This window comes from Sinohyriopsis cumingii, unplaced genomic scaffold, assembly GCF_028554795.1.
Source record: "Sinohyriopsis cumingii isolate HCF-2022 unplaced genomic scaffold, ASM2855479v2 utg000426l, whole genome shotgun sequence".
In the NCBI taxonomy this organism is placed as follows: Eukaryota; Metazoa; Mollusca; class Bivalvia; order Unionida; family Unionidae; genus Sinohyriopsis; species Sinohyriopsis cumingii.
This window is the reverse complement of record NW_028315897.1, coordinates 5,772,528-5,790,639: the sequence shown is the minus strand read 5'-3', so window position 1 is coordinate 5,790,639 and position 18,112 is coordinate 5,772,528. Positions and strand designations below refer to the sequence as shown.

Sequence of the window (18,112 nt, the reverse complement as noted above, 5' to 3'; positions counted from 1 at the left end):
GATTTTATAGCGAATTGTCAACTATGCATCATCATGTATATACTTTTGTTGTGTCTTACATTGGATTTTCATTTTTATGAATATGTGCATCTGTATTTACTTCCCATTTTGAGAGTAAATATGTTGGATATTTCATCTTGACTTCTTTTTCTAAATGTGTAATGTGGCTAACATTGTCTCTTTGATCCCAAAGTTCAAGGTCACAAGAGGCACAATGTAATAATACAACTTGTTTCCGCGTCCGAAATACAATTTTATAAATACCGGAAACACTTTCTTTTTTTAAAATATTCCTCAAAACATACGCGATGCGTAGTCCCTAAAGCAAACACGAAGCCACACAAGATATGCATGCACGGTTTATATTGTTACGTGAGCAATGCATACATTTTAGTATTTATTAAGGGTCAATGAGTTTATCTCTTGAAAGTAGCTGTTCACTAACAATATTTATATTAAAGGATCAAGTTAGTACTTTAAGGTGTTAATACTTTGTGCTATACGTAACTACTCTGAAGTACGTTCAATGGTATATTAAAACACATTGTGACATAACTATTCCAATATTGACCCACTTGTATAATTATATATTTTAGTCTTGCAGGCATGCGTGGGTACAAGTTATTATTATTATTATTATTATTATTATTATATATATATATATATATATATATATATATATATATATATATATATATATATATATATATATATATATATAATTAATGTATTGAATGATGCCAACAAAAGTGTCAATGCTTTCCACACATCGTTGTGCAAAAGAAGGTCAGCGCTTTCTTGAATAACGACTGACTGCATGGACAATGCATGGGGTGGGGGTAATCTATCAAGTTCAAACTGGTTTCCGAAAAGGGACTCGCCGTATTAAATAGTTTAATATTTAAACATTGGTTTATAAATTGTTACGCATATCTGGTTTCAGATTTATTTTGTCATCAACTGACTTGTTTCAAGCCATTTGATTTGATTGTCTCTCATAGTGTTAGGAATGTTTAGAGAAGCAGGGTATCGAAAAAAGTTTTTTTTTTTTCATTGTATATAATCATTGTACATCAATAGTGGTCGTGTATCTGTCTACGTTTTAAGCATTATATACAATGTATCCTTGTAACATAGGAAACAAAATAATTTGATTATAATTATTTTAATGTTGAATCTGTCAATTATTTGATTACCAAATATATATATATATATATATATATATATATATATTGCCATAATTTACAATTTAGTATACTGTCTGGTGGTGTTATTTCTAATTGTACAGATTTTATCAAACATCTAGAAATTCAAGTTGTGTTGAAAAGGTTCAAGATTATTACTGAGTAATCCCATGGTACTGTCTCTCCTATTTATATCACAAAACGAAATTTGTGTAGTTATCATTATTAAACTCATACTGAAAATTTGCAAAACAGATTTTGTAACAGTTATTCGAAATGATAAAACAATATGTTACTCTTCTGCATTCCATACCGGTAAATGTGGTCGATATTCTGTTCATATTCGTGACGTTACAAATTACTTTAAAGCATATTATAATTATTGATTATTCATACTCAGCATAATGTTGCAAACTATTAAGTTAAATCAACACGAAAATTAAACCAAAATGGAGTCCCAGGACTCAACCACTATCCCTATAATATTTACTCTATAAGGCATATGATTTTTTCTTTTATATTTTAATTTTGCTTCTGATTTAATTTGTATGTGCATACAAAGTTTTGAACTCGCATATCCCATTTTGTTGTTTTCTTTTTACTTTTCGTTTAGCTTGATGTTGAAAATTTTTTCTTTTCAACTCGCGCATCCAATTGCCTTTTATAAACTTTTTATTTTCATGCTGGAACCTTCTTTTATGACTTCCGTCTGCCAAACACGAGGTAACGAGTTAAAATCTCGCGTCATCCCAATCTGATTATATTTTTTTAAACTTTAATGTTGAATCTTTCTTTCAAGCTCGCTGGTCGCAATTTTTCAATTTTAATTTTTTTACTGTTTAAGTTGAAATGCTAGAAGAAACAAGGTTCGCACCCATTAACTACTGACTTTCTTCTATACTAAAATTTGCTAAGGAACAAGTTGTCAGTTCAAAATTCGCGGCACCCCATTTGTTTATTTTGAAAGTTTCTTTATGAATAAGGCCTGCCAAACACTAGGTTCCGAGTTTGATTCTCTCGGCATCGCAGTTTTGTTTGTATTATTTCTTTTTTAATTTTTATGTGGAAACTTTCTTTTCTTACTACGCTTGCCAAACAAGAATCCGTTAGTTCGAAAGTTGCAGTATCTACTTTGTTGTTCGTTACTTGTTCATGTTTAACTTTCTTTTAAACTCGCGCATTCCAAAGTTTTATTGTGTTATTTCTTACTTTTGATATTTATGTTTAAACATTCGCAAGTAGTCTAGAGTTCGAAACTTGCGGCTTCCCATTTGTTATATTGAAACTATCTTTTATTACTAACGTCTGTCAAACAAGAGGCTGAGAGTTCGAAACTTAAGGCATCCCAATTATTTATTTTATTTCTAACTTTTTTGTTTGTTTTCATGTTAAAACGGTCTTTTGATCTCGCTCATCACAATTTTTTTTATCATTGTTTAACATTTTTAGATGTATGCTGATACTGTCTTTTATTACTCCCGGCATATAGCAGATTTCATCGGCATAGTACATGGATTGTCCCTTTCTGTTACGTTTGCAGTCACTTTGCACACCAAATTCATCTGCAATCTCAGTATTCTTTCCGAAACGTTGTCACAATCATGTATAATTTATTAGCAGGAGGTAGTGCGATTTTCCGAGACAATCCTAGTCGCTACCTAATGGTATTCCTCATGAGACCATAGGTACAAAAACGCCAATTTTCAGCAGATACTGTATGCAACACAATTACATCCTCAGACCTGTTAATAATTTTTAAAAATTAAAATAACACACCATTTTTCAAATTTATAGCAATAAATGATTCCTGATATTTTAACAGCTGACTGTTTATTGAAAATTTCATTATCAAAAGTACTTCCAATATTTATGCACAAATACAACATTATAGGCGTGCGATACTGAAATACAGATTAGCCAGATGTATCGAATGTCATATTACCCGTTCAAAATCAAATGTTAATGGAAGAAAGAGGAATATCAGAGGAAGATAATAAGTAATAATATCAGAGGAAACCTCGTCATTATGAGATAAGTTCTAAAACAAATAAAAGAAAACGAGTGGTGTTGTATCTTCTTTTTAATCGACGTTAAAAGTGGTCACCGAAACAGATATTATACGAACAAATGAGTCTTTTAATTAGTATTTTAACTGCATAATAAACGGGAAAATCAACAATAAAATATGCATAATTGCATTTCCGGCAATGGTGGCCATCTTGTAAATCTTTTCATCGTCGCTATTGCTGAATGGATGGTCATGTTAACATGAGATGTTCACTAAGATACTTACTATGAAAACAGTGGTGCCGATTTGAGGTCATATTGTGGCCAAGTGGTCTAAAGCGCTCACCCTTTCTGATAACTGCTACCTCATGTCTGTCTGCGTGGGTTCGCCTTTCGGGCTCGGCCAATGTGGATATGTGAGAAGGCTTGCCAGTAGTTTCTCGTGGTTCTTTCTGGGGTTTCCCCAGGTTTTATCTCCACTTTTTATACTGGCCGTCATGTATAGGATATCATGTGCTGACCAATGACGTTAAACCCTATAATAATAACATAAAATGAAACAGTCATTTCTCCATATGCTATTTCATCCAAAACCATTTTGCTGTGTTTTTTTTACGAAGTGTTCCTTACAATACAAAATTCTAATCTGAATGATGCGTGAAAATAACAAATACTTATGCAGTATCCTCATGGCCTTTTTATTGATACTTAATCATTTTATTTGTACGTAATCATTTTATTTGTATTTAATCATTTTATTTTTATTTAATCATTGATGTTTTCAAGTGGAACTGTTTATCAATTTATTTATCCCTTAATGCTTCGGTACCGAAAACCTTTGCTTTAATTTTAATCGAAAGTCTGTCAAATGATAGGAATATATCTTAGGAGCTATGTGGATTGTATCTGCATTAATGATTTTGATTTTGATATTGTGCTTTTAGCTACCATTGGACTCGGTGCCCAACGTTAGTTGCATCAATATCATTATATTTAAACATCGCGTTTTCTTCAATCTTTAAATGAAGTCGAATTAACTGCTGTCATCCATCTTGAATTTACGGCTAATATACATTTGATGTTTATTCATTATTTCGGTGGGGATAGTACATCGAATTCTAGTAAGAATCATGCCTTTTGAATGAGTTATATCAGCCATTTATACAAAACAAATTGTACAATTTTTACAGATATGTTTCATCAACATATAACACATATTATGGCATTAATAATGGTTCATTGGATTAAGCCAGCATATAGATAGTTAAGTAAATAGACATATAACTTGCTGATGTGCACGCGACTATGGTTGACATCTTGTTTTGTCATAAAATCATCACGTTTTATACTTATCCATTCCGATAATTATAGCATGCAAGTCCATGCTCCAGATATAGGAACATGAATGAATCAACTTTGCCAAAAATTATGCAGTTGACGTTCCCTAACACTTCCATAGAAGTGTATTCAGATTGGTCTGAAATACCCATAGTGTAAGATTTTCTAATCAGATTCTCGTTATCGTTCGAGAATGTGCACACCAGCACAGACACAAAAACACTTTTGCATCATTATTTTGTATAAAACACACACTGCCCATTTATACCAATCTAGTAAAATAGTATTTGCCGTCCTATGACCGTGTTTGATCCACATTTTGTTTTTCATTTTTCAAATTACATGGATTGACGAAAATAACATTTCATGATTTAATGTAGAGATAAAGGTTTTAACAATCTCATAGTGTACGATGAACTGTTTTGAAAAGTGCACGTTTCTTATTTCCTTTATTCAAATATCAACAAAGGATCCTTTTCCTTGATGAGAATAGTGAGGAAACCTGATAAGATTTTCTAATCATATTATCTTTGTTTTTCAAGAATGTCCACACCAGCACATACACAAAACAGATTTGTATCGTTTGTGTGTAAAAAATAAACATACACTGCCAAGTTATACCAATGTACTGACCTATCATTTTGGATATACTGTACTGTAGAGAGAGAGAGAGAGAGAGAGAAATGTTCTGCAGGCATTTGTGCAACAAAAACTCTTTAATTATACAAATTAATCAAACTGAAGAAAGAGCATGGCTTTGGAAAACAGAATGACAGCTAATGTCTTCGAAAAATTAAGCAGATGAGCATTTTTGAAAACGTTATTCTATTCTGAAGTAAAACAATATTCGTTGTATCTGCCCACTTTCCTGATCACACCTTACCACATCCGCGGTACGTTTTTTTTATATAAGTCCACATGACAATTGAGAGATGCATGACTCATAATTATGCACACAGTTCGAGGGAAAACGCAGTGAAACAATAATAAAACACAAACTTCAAAAAAGCAGTCTATATTTGATGATGTTCTATCATGCCGTTTAATTTGTTGTTGGAATTAGCAGCGCACTTTTCTTTTTGTCTCCATTGATATAGTACCAAATTGATGAAACACTACAAGATAAAGAAAGGAAACAAAAGTTCCAATTCAAAGACTTACGTACGACGCAAAGCGTGCAATACATTATGTAAAACGACAACTATTTGGGATTACTTTGTTTTATGTAATGACTTACTCTGTTTATTTGGCCCTGTATTTCCATTTACGAGTATGACGAAATTGTATATGCGTGTTTTCAGGAAGAAAGAGAGAAAAAAGAAAGGGTAAGTAAAAATACATATACTCTGCGTAAATAAGCAGAAATCATGCATTACTTGCATTTAGTATGTGATGTCTAAGACGAATATATTTATGAAAAGTAATTATTCTCCACAATTTCCTCACCTTCACCAGTTGCCAAGGAAGGGTTATATTCAAACCCTTGTCATATTGGTTCTATATAGCACATTTAGTGCTCTTGTGTGAAAAAGAAGTAACGTCCTTCTTTCAGTAAATACTTACAAACGGACACTTTTATGGGCTAATTAATTATACGTTTGTTTCATGATGTGACTATTATAATTCTGCATTGACCGACCAGCTGTCCATCCTGTTAAATTATTGACTACCCGGCCTTGAACCTTACAGGCCTTGACATGATAATCAGTTGCACATTTCTAAATATATACTATGACCAACATTGTTTTGTTATATCTCACATTTCAAGTCACTAGTATACTATTATTATCATTGTTTTGTTATATCTCACATTTCAAGGTCACAAGCAGGGATATGTAACCATGAAACTTGATTTTAGAAATACGGACAACACTTTCTTATCCTATTCAACAAGACACACGGGATGCGTAACTTGAGTATAAAATAGTCCTGTCGTTGTTAACATGATAATGTCGCAAAAATTACCGATTTACTTGTATGACCTTCGGTTTTGTTTTGATTATTGAGCACCAAAACAATAGATTAATATTAACTGAACGTTTAGTTTCTATGTGCATATGACCTAACCATCCTTGCGCATCTATGTTTCAAAACACGGCAGGCACAAATCTAATTAATGACTACAATTACTCTGTAAATGGTATATTGTCTAAAATGTACTTCATTAAATAGATAGTAAATAGTGTCCAAAAGTCTGCACATAACATTATCGAATATACACATTCTACTCCCTCCCTTTCATGGCAACATGTGTTATATTTAAATGCCCGCTTGTTTTCCACTGAACATATGACGGAGGTAGTACAATTGGCTTAACTATGTTTCAAAACACAGCTTCCAGATCTCAAATTCGTGACCATAATTATTGTATGTTGGTAAATTTTCTAAAGAGCATTTGGTTTCATAGGTATTAAATAGTATCTAAAACACTCTACAGAACATTGTCAAATATATACTTTCTAAGCCTTATCTTTCATGGCAACCTGTGTTATATCTAAGTGTGTGTTTAATTTATCCTGAAAATATATCTGTTGTAGTCCAAATTTGTGCGATAGCTCTGCTATTTGTCAGTCAGCACAAGGAGTTTGTTGCTGCTATTCGTTCTAAAATATTAAATAAAGGATATCATTAAAATTCTTGTGAAACCCGCTCCTCCTTTATGGATGGTCGTGTGAAATTAAGTTGGCCCAAGCCATGCTTTTCAGGCATCGAATATTCCTGTCACAGTGATGATCTTGAAAACCTTGTTATCAATATTTTTCCTGAATCAGTGATTATATCAGCATAGAGATTTCGCCGAGATATTAATGTTGAGATTTATTTGGTTTTAACTTATTTTTTAAAATCCCACGCTGCTGGTAATATGTTTGCCAATTGGCATCCTGACAAGCTTGGAATAACTACGTATTCCTCATGACTGTTCAAGTCTACATTGTGCTTTCGTTCAAATCCTTCTTACGATTTACAGTATGTACGTACTAACTAGAAATGTTGATAATCTTATATGAATTATGGCACAATGACATCCATCTTGAACATCTTGTCATTGCTGTTGTTACGACTCTAGATCTTTACTTAAATACAGTAAACAAGTTAAAGAAGGAAATTACAACAGACATTTCATATCTCTAGATTACAATGTGAAAATTCCCAACAGATATTATTGTGATTTATATTCCAAATAATCTCAAATGTCCTATCATAATTCCAAAAAGTAAAGAATGGATTGGAATTAATTTCAAAAGTCTTGAATGTGCTTATGTACCAGTAGTCCGCACAGTGATGCCGTACAATGCACTGAATGCGTTGAAGTTACAATAGTTTGAATGTGCTTTTATACCACAATGACACAAACAAGTATGTCTTTTAATGAGCCGCTTTCGTTGCCTATTGTATAAATGGGGGGTTGTTCATGAAGTCATTACCGCCACTCTCGCGAATATATGGTTGACATCCAATGGATGCGGACCGACGTCTGTTCAGACTAGCGTCCATCTCAAATTTAATTAGATCATATTTGCTCTTCCGGTGATAACATCCTTCATACATTGTCGTTAGGTTAGTGCGCTATCTCCGACCAACCACGGCTACAGTTATCACGAGATTAGTACAACGAACTTCTATAACAAGACTACCTGACATGTATTTCAATGTGGGTTATATTACTTAAATGTTTGTCAGATCCACGGAGAGGAACTAGCGAAGTAACATTAATTTAAACGTTGTGTCTGTACTTTCAAAGAATACAATCTGATAATGCACATTAGCTACAAATATATATTTTTTCAGTTGAGGCCATGACGTGTCTTGTGCAAAACAAATTTTCCTGTGGTATATTAATGTTAATCAACCATCCAAATTGTGCACGTTTAAAAACTTGAAGTCCAGAACACTCGCGCTATGGCAAAAATGTGGGTGTCAAACGTTTGTCTCAATCTGTGCTTATTATAATATGACATTGTCAGACCAGCTGTCCGTCCTTTTAAATTATTGACTGTCTGGTTCTTAATTTTACAAGCATTGTAATGATAATTAGTGGCTTTCTTTTTCCAAATGTATAATGTGGCTAATATTGTTTGTTTGATTCGAAAGTTTAATTTCACAAGAAGCAAAATGTAATCATACAACTTGTTTCCGCGGCCGGAATACAATTTTATAAATACCGGAAACACTTTATTTTTTAACATATTCATCAAAACATAAGCGATGCGTAGTCCCTAAAGCAAAAACGAAGCCACACAAGATATTACGTCTGTACGGTTTCTGTTGTTACGTGAGCAATTAAGGCATTTTAGCATTTATTAAGAATCAATGAGTTTATCTCTAAAAAGCAGCTGTTCACTAATAATATTTAAATGAAAGGGTCAAGTTAATACTTTAAGGTGCTATAACTTTAAGATATACATATCTACTCTGGAGTATGTTCAATGGTATATTAAAACACATTGTGACATAAACTGCTCCAGTATTGACCCACTTGTTTAATTATATATTTTAGTCTTGCAGGCATGCGTGGGTACATGCTATATATATATATATATATATATATATATATATATATATATATATATATATATATATATATATATATATATATATATATATATATATATATATATAATGTATTAAAAGATCCCAAAAATTGGCAGAGCCTTCCACACATCGTTGTGCAAAATAAGAACGACAGCGCTTTCTTGAATAACGAATGCCAGCATGGGCAAGTGAAGGGGGGATACTATATCAAGCTCAAACTGGTTTCCGAAAAGGGACACGCCATATTAACTGGTTTAATATTGAAACATTGGTTTATAAATTGTTACGCATACCTGGTTTCATATTATTTTGTCATCAACTGACTTGTTTCAAGTCATTTGATTTGATTATCTCTCATAGTTTTAGGAATGTTTAGAGAAGTAGGGTATCGAAAAAGTTTTTTCATTGGATATATTCAATGTACATAAATAGTGTTTGTGTATCTGCTATCTGTCTACGTTTTTAAGCATTATATACAATTTATCCTTGTAACATACGAAACAAAAACAATTACATTATTATTATTTTAATGACGAATATGTCAATTATTTTTTTACCAAAGATATATATATATATATATATATATATATATATATATATATATATATATATATATATATATATATATATATATATATATACCATTGCCATAATTTATACTATCTGGTGGTGTTATTGCTAATTGTACAGATATTATCAAAACTCTAGAAATTCAAGTTGTGTTGAAGAGGTTCAAGATTACTATTGAGTAAACTCTAAGTACTGTCTCTCCTATTTATACCACAGAACAAAATTTGTGTAGCTATCATTAGTATACTCATACTGAAAATTTGCAGAACAGATTTGGTAAAAGTTATTCGAAGTTACAAAACGATATGTTTTCTTTTGCATTCCATACCGGTAAATTTGGCCGATATCCTTTTTTATTCGTGACGTTACAAATTACTGTAAAACATGATATTTTAATTATAGATCATTCATGCTCAGCATAATGTTGAAAACTATTAAGAAAAATCAACACGAAAATTAAACCAAAATGGCGTTCCAGGCCTGAACCACTGTCTCCGTAATATTTACTAGATAAGGCATATCAAGTTTTCTTTTATATTTTAATTTTGCTTCTGATTTAATTTGTATGTGCATACATTCTTTTGAACTCGCATAATCATTTTGTTGTTTTCTTTTTTACCTTTCATTTAGTTTGATGTTGAAACTTTCTTTTCAACTCGCTCATCCAATTGCCATTTATAAACTTTTTATTTTCATGTTTGAACTTTATTTATGACTTCCGTCTGCCAAACACGAGGTAACGAGCTCAATGCTCGCGTCATCCCAATCTTGTTATAATTTTAACTTTTTAAAATGTTGAATCTTTCTTTCAAAGTCGCTGATCGCAAGTTTTCAATTTTAATTATTTTATTGTTTAAGTTGAAATGCTAGAAGAAACAAGGTTCGCACCCAGTAACTACTAACTTTCTTCTATACTAACGTTTGCTAAGCAACAAGTTGTCAGTTCTAAATTCGCGGCACCCAATTTGTTTATTTTCAAACTTTCTTTATGACTAACGCCTGCCAAACACTAGGTTCCGAATTTAATTCACGCGGCAGCGCAGTTTTGTTTTTATTATTTCTTTTTTAAAATTTATGTGGAAACTTTCTTTTCTTACTACGCTTGCCAAACAATATTTCGCTAGTTCGAATGTTGCAGCATCTACTTTGTTTTTTGTTACTTCTTCATGTTTGAACTTCCTTTTCAACTCGCGCATTCCAAAGTTTATTGCGGTATTTCCTGCTTTTTATATTTATGTTTAAACGTTCGCAAGAAGTCTCGAGTTCGAAACTTGCGGCTTCCCATTTTGTTATATTGAAACTATCTTTTATTACTAACGTCTGTCAAACAAGAGGTTGCGAGTTCGAAACTTAAGGCATCCCAATTTTTTATTTTATTTTTAACTTTTTTTGTTTGTTTTCATGTTAAAACGTTCTTTTGAACTCGCTCATCACAATTTTTATAATTGTTTTACATTTTTACATGTATGCTGATACTGTCCTGTATTACTCTCGGCATATAGCAGATTTCATCGGCATAGTACATGGATTGTCCATCTCTGTTACGTTTGCAGTCACTTTGCACACCAAATTCTTCTGCTGACTGAAATGCTGTTAAATCTAGGTTAAAAATCCCAATCACATCACATCACAATTCATCTGCAATCTCAGCATTCTGTCCAAAAAGTTGTCACAATCAACTATAATTTATTAGCGGTAGGTAGTGCGATTTTCCTAGACAACCATAGTCACTATTTAACGGTATCCCTCATTAGACCGTATCTACAAAATCGCCAATTTTCAGCAGATACTGTATGCAACACAATCGCATCCTCAGACCCGTTACTAATCTTAATAAATTAAATGACACACTAGTTTTCAAATTTATAGCAATAAATAATTCCTGGTATTTTAACAGCTGACTGTTTATCGAATATTTCATTATCAATAGTACTTTCAGGCTTTATGTACAAAGAAAACATTCTAGGTGTGCGATACTGAAAGACAGATTGGACAGATGTATCGAATGCTATATTACCCAGTCAAAATCAAATGTGGATGGAAGAAAGAAGAATATCAGAGAAACCTCGTCATTACGAGATAAGTTCTAAAACAAATAAAATAAAACTAGTCGGGTTGTACCTTCTTTTTAATCGACTTAAAAGTGTTGACCGAAACATATATTAAACGAACAAATGAGTCTTTTAATTAGTATATTAACTGCATATTAGACGGGAAAATCAACAATTAAATATGCATACTTGAATTTCCGGCAATGATGGCCATATTGTAAATCTTGTCATCATCGTTACTGCTAAATGGATGATCATGTTAACATGAAATGTTCACTAAGATAATTACTATGATAAATCTGTGTCCGATCTGAGGTCATATTGTGGCCGAGTGGTCTGAAGCGCTCACCATTTCGGATCACTGCTATCTCACGTCTGTCTGCGTGGGTTCGCCTCTCGGTCTTGGCCAATGTGGGTATGTGAAAAGGCTTGCCAGTAGTTTCTCATGGTTCTTTCCTGGGTTTCCCCGGGTTTATCCCACCGTTTATACTGGCCGTCATGCATAGCCTATCTTGTGCTGAAAAATGACTTTAAACCCTATAATAATAACATAAAATAAAAGAATCATCATTCAACCTGCTATTTCATCCAAAACCATTTTGTTGTGTTTTTTACAAAGTGTTCCTTACAATACAAAATTCTAATTTGAATGATGCGTGAATACAACAAATATGCAGTATCCTCATGACCTTTTTATTTGTATTTAATCATTTTATTTGTATCTAATCATTTTATTTATATTTAATCATTGATGTTTTCAAAGTGGAACTGTTTATCAATTTGTTTATCCCTTAATGCTTCGGTACCGAAAACGTTTACTTTAATTTTAATCGAAAGTCTGCCAGATGATAGGAATATTTCTTAGCAGATATGTGGATTGTTTTTTCATTAGTGATTTTGATTTTTATATTGTGCTTTTAGCCACCAATTGACTTGGTGTCCTACGTTAGTTGCATCAATATCATTATATTTATACATCGCGTTTTCTTCAATCTTTAAATGAAGTCGAATTAACTGCTGTCAGCCATCTTGAATTTACGGCTAATATACATTTGATGTTTATTCATTAATTTGGTGGGGATAGTACAACTAATTCTGGTCAGAATCATGCAATTGTGAATGAGCTATATCAGCCATTTATACAAGACAAATGATACAATTATTACAGATATATTTCATCAAGATATAATACATATTTTGGCATTAATAATGGTTCATTGGATTCAGCCAGTATAAAGATGGTTAAACAAGCTTATGTGCACTCGACTATGTTTGACATCTTGTTTTGTCATAAAAATCATCACGTTTTATACTTATCCACGCCGATAATTATAGCATTACGTCCATGCTCCATATATAGGGACATACATCAATCAGCTTTGACAAAAATGATGCAGTTGACGTTGCCTAACACTTCCAAAGAAGTGTATTCAGATTGGTCTGAAATACACATAGTGTAAGATTTGCTAATCAGATTCTCGTTATCGTTCGAGAATGTGCACAACAGCACAGACACAAAAACACTTTTTATCATTATTTTGTATAAAAAAAATGAAACACACACTGCCAATTTATACAAATCTAGTACAATAGCATTTTGCCGTCCTATGACCGTGCTTGAACCACGTTTTTCTTTTCTTTTCCAAATTACATCGATTGACAAAAATAATATTTTATTATCTAATGCAGAGAGAACGGTCCTTACAATCTCATAGCGTAAGATGAACTGTTATGAAAAGTGCAAGTTTCTTATTTTCCTTTCTTCTAATATTCAAATATCAACAAAGAATTATCTGCTGGAAGACGTATCAAGTGTGCAATGTGCATTTAATTAGGACAGTGTCGTCTTTGCATAATGTACTACCTATCCCTTTTCCTTGATGAAAATAGTGAGGAAACCTGATAAGAATTTGTAATCATATTATCTTGGTCTTTCAAGAATGTCCACATCAGTACATACAAAAAACACATTTGTATCATTTGTGTGTAAGAAATAAACATACACTGCCAATTTATACCAATGAACTGAACTATCATTTTGGATTTACTGTATTGTAGAGAGAGAAAGAGAGAGAGAAATGTTCTGCAGGCATTTGTGCAACAAAAAACTCTTTAATTATACAAATTAGTCAAATACTGAAGAAGGAGCATGGGTTTGGAAAACAGAATTACAGCTAATGTCTTCGAAAAAATAAGCAGATGAGCATGTTTGAAAACGCTATACTTTTCTGAAATAAAACAATATTGGTTTTGTTTGCCCACTTTCCTGATCACACATTACCGCATCCGCGGTACGTTTTACTTATACAAGTCCACACGACAATTGAGAGATGCATGACTTCATAATTATACACACAGTTCGAGGCCAATGCAGGAAAACAATAATAAAACACAAACTTCAGAGAGGCAGTGTATATTTAATGACTTACACTGTGCATTTTGCCCTGTATTTCCATTGGCGAGTATGACGAATTTGTGTATGCGTGTCCTCTCCCTTTCTGGAGAGTATATTATAGGGATTTAGATCATCTTCTCTAATATCAGACTTATTCTTTTCTTTCAGGAAGAAAGAGAGAAAATAGAAAGAGTAAGTAAAAAATAAAGATACTCTGCGTAAATAATCACAAATCTTGTATTACTTACATTTAGTATGTGATGTCTGAGACGAATAAATTTAAGAAAAGTAATTATTATCCACAATTTTTATTCATACCCTTGTCTTATTGGTTCTATATCGCGCATTTATTGCTCTTGTGGAAAAAAGAAATAACGTCCTTCTTTTAACAAATCCGTACAAACCGACACTTGTATTGGCTAATTAATGTTATACCTTTTTTTCATGATGTGAATATTATAGTTCTACATTGACCTACCAGCTGTCCATCCTGTTAAATTATTGACTGCCCGGCCTTAAACTTTAGAAGCCTTGACATGATAATTAGTTGCACTTTCTAAATATATACTATGATTAACATTGTTTTGTTATATCTCACTTTTCAAGGTCACAAGCAGGGATATGTAACCATGAAACTTGATTTTAGAAATACGGACAACACTTTCTTATCCTATTCAACAAAACATACGGGATGCGTAGCTTGAGTATAATATAGTCCTGTAGTTGTTAAAATGATAATGTCACAGAAATTACCGATTTACTTGTATGACCTTCGGTTTTGTTTAGGCTACAATTGATTATTGAGCGCCAAAAGATGAAATTAACATTATGTGAACGTTTAGTTTATATGTACATATGGCCTAACAATCCCTGCGCAACTATGTTTCAAAGCACAGCAGGCACAAATCTAATTAGTGATCACAATTACTCTGTAAATGGTGTATTGTCTACTTCATTAAATAGATAGTAAATAGTGTCTAAAACTCTGCACATAACATTATCGAATATATACATTCTACACCTTCCGTTTCATAGCAACATTAGTTATATTTAAATGTCCGCTTGATTTTCCACTGAAAATATGACGGAAGCAGTACAAATGGCGTAACTATGTTTCAAAATAGCCGCCAAATCTCAAATTCGTGACCATACTTACTCTATATTGGTAAATTTTCTAAAGTGTATTTGGTTTCATTGGTATTAAATAGTGTCTGAAACACTCTTCAGAACAATGTCAAATATATACATTCTAACCATTATCTTTGATGGCAACGTATGTTAGATCTAAATGTATGTTTAATTTCTCGCTGAAAATATATCGGTTGTAGTCCAAAATATGTGCGTTAGCTCTGTTATTTCGCCTGTAAGCACAATGAGTTTGTTGCTGCTACTCCTTCTAAAATATTAAATAACGGATATCATTAACATTCTTGTAAAACCCGTTCCTCCGGAATGGATGGTCATTTGAAATTAAGTTTGTCCTGGCGATGCTATTCAGGCATCGAATATTCCTGTCACGGTGGTGATCTTGAAAACCTTGTTATCAATATTTTTTCCTGAATCAGTGATTATATCAGCATAGCGATTTCGCCGAAATACTAATGTTGATGCTTATTTGGTTTTAAATTAAAAAAATGCCCACGCTGCTGGTAATATGTTTGCCAATTGGCATCCTGTCAAGCTTGGAATAACTACGTATTCCTCATGACTGTTCAACTCTAAATTGTGCTTTCCTTCAAATCCTTCTTACAATGTATAGTATATACTTAATAACTAGAAATGTTGTTAATCTTATATGAAGTATGGGACAATGGCATCCATCTTGAACATCTTGTCATTGCTGTTGTTACGACTCTAGATCTTTAACTAAATAGAGTAAAGAATTTAAACAAGAAATTACAAAAGACATTTCATATATCTAGATTACAGATGTGAATATTCCAAACAGACATTATTGTGATTTATATTCCAAATAATTTCAAATGTCCTATCATAATTTCAAAAGTAAATACTGGTTTGGAACGAATTTCAAAAGTCTTGAATGTGCTGATGTACGATAATGACACAATCAAGTATGTATTTTAATGAGCCGCTTAGATTGCCTATAGTATAAATGGGGGGTGTGGGTTGTTGTTAATGAAGTCATTACGGTCACTCTCGCGAATATATGGTTGAAATCCATTGGATGCGGGCCGACGTCTGTTCGGACTAGCGTCCATCTCAAGTTTGAGTAGATCATATTTGCTCTTCCGGTGATAACATCCTTCATAAATTGTCGTGAGGTTGGTGCGCTATCTTCAACCAATCACGGCTACAGCTATCACGAGATAAGTACAACGAACTTCAATAACAATATTACTTGACATGAATTTCAACGTGAGTCATATTCCTTAAATGTTTGTCAGATCCACGGAGAGGTTTCCTTTATTGTCTGTGTTTATTATGCAACGAATCAATGTCGCATAACACACCAACAGGGTTTAACCAAGTGATATTATCATAGCGGCACTGATTATGGTATTGAAACGATATGATTACAAAATCACTTCGTCGTCAGATAATTTACACAGGCACCCGCCGCTGTCATATTTTTACAAATATATTCCCGATACGTTCCGTGGACGAAGCCATTATGTATGTTATTACGTGCCACTAATATAATAGGCTTATCATCCATGGTCTTCTTGTCACTCAACAGTTCGCGTCGAACTCAGTCATTGTGTTTACATATATAATACTTTAGTGACCGTATGTATGACTACCGTGAACACTACCTTGATATGTGTTGGCGCCATTATCCACAACTCGAGAAAATCAGTCATATTCATCCATATCCAATAGGGAGAGCGGTTCTAATTATAATTTTCCGCGTAATTATTTTGTTCTAAATATTGTCAAGTCGCCTAATATAGTCTTGCAAGAAAAGGAAAACAAACAATATAACAAAATAACACCAAAACCACATTAGCTTCACGTATTTCTTTATCGAACGAAATTGATCATTATAGTTAAATATAACCAAGAATGAAGTTTTTTCTTCAAACAATTAGGACACATGGTTGCCTTTTGTGTAAATATCGACACACTGATTTTTGAGTATATTGACATAGATGTCAGCAACGAGATTACATTACGATTGACATGAATCTTAGAAAGAGTATGATCATTTCTGTGGGATCGGTAATATTAGACATTTAACTTTTTTCTAAGTGTGGCAAAATTTCAATGATTTGTTTCCATTTCATGTATCGGCTGTCCTGCAGCGTGTCTTTAGCGATTTGTATTACCAGTCGTGCAAATGATACTTATTTGTCGATTCGTCCTTGAAAATATTACAAGCAAATTCACATTCGCCGAAATGTGACTGAACAATCACCGTAGCTCACGCTGCTGTAACGACTAAACTATGTAACTTTGTAATGTTTTATTGTTATTTATTAATCAGGAGATTAATCGGTTCAATGGGGAGCCCGTATGTATCCGAACCCATGTCGCCGCTAGTAGATGAGTGATCCATACATCAGGATATTCTAATGGAGTCTAGGTGCATTGCTGATTATGTAATTTTTAACAAATTGTATACTATTAAGTGAATTTATTTGGATAAGCACACAAATGGCAGAAATAGCACCATCTCAATGTATAGCAGAACATCCCACTCCTGAAGTGGACATATTCCAAAAGGACCTCGGAGTGGACATTGCCAAGTACAAATATGTGGATACACAACGTGTACGCGATATAGTAAAAGCCACACCAAAGTTTTGACGTCGAGGAAAAGGAAACAAAAGTTGTTCAGTACATTTCAGTGGTATAATTTACTGTCATATGTATCTGCATTCTCATAATACACGTTTTACAAATGTTACATGGTTATAAAAAATATAGTCTCCTATACAAAGTGAAATATATTAACCGGATGAAACAGATTTAATCGCGACACTGAAAACTGTACTTTGGAAATTTCTGCAAAATGTGGTACAGATACCAACGTGAATTTATATGTCATAGTCAGATCAGGGAACAGTTGTAGA

At 32.9% G+C, this 18,112-nt stretch overlaps 1 protein-coding gene across 23 annotated transcripts in view; it reads left to right on the top strand.

Annotated features, from left to right (window-relative positions):
• LOC149774119 (E3 ubiquitin-protein ligase TRIM45-like) overlaps nucleotides 1–18,112 on the top strand; it is a 149,198-nt gene that overhangs the window by 57,355 nt on the left and 73,731 nt on the right. For 13 of the 23 annotated variants that reach the window (XM_089945754.1, XM_089945767.1, XM_089945769.1 and 10 more), the window contains one exon: nucleotides 14,247–14,270. In XM_089945754.1, coding sequence (XP_089801880.1) covers nucleotides 14,247–14,270 — 24 coding nt within the window. Of the gene's footprint in view, nucleotides 1–5,830; nucleotides 5,855–14,246; nucleotides 14,271–18,112 lie in introns of all 23 variants that reach the window. The other 10 variants (XM_089945748.1, XM_089945753.1, XM_089945759.1 and 7 more) reach the window with 1 other exon arrangement.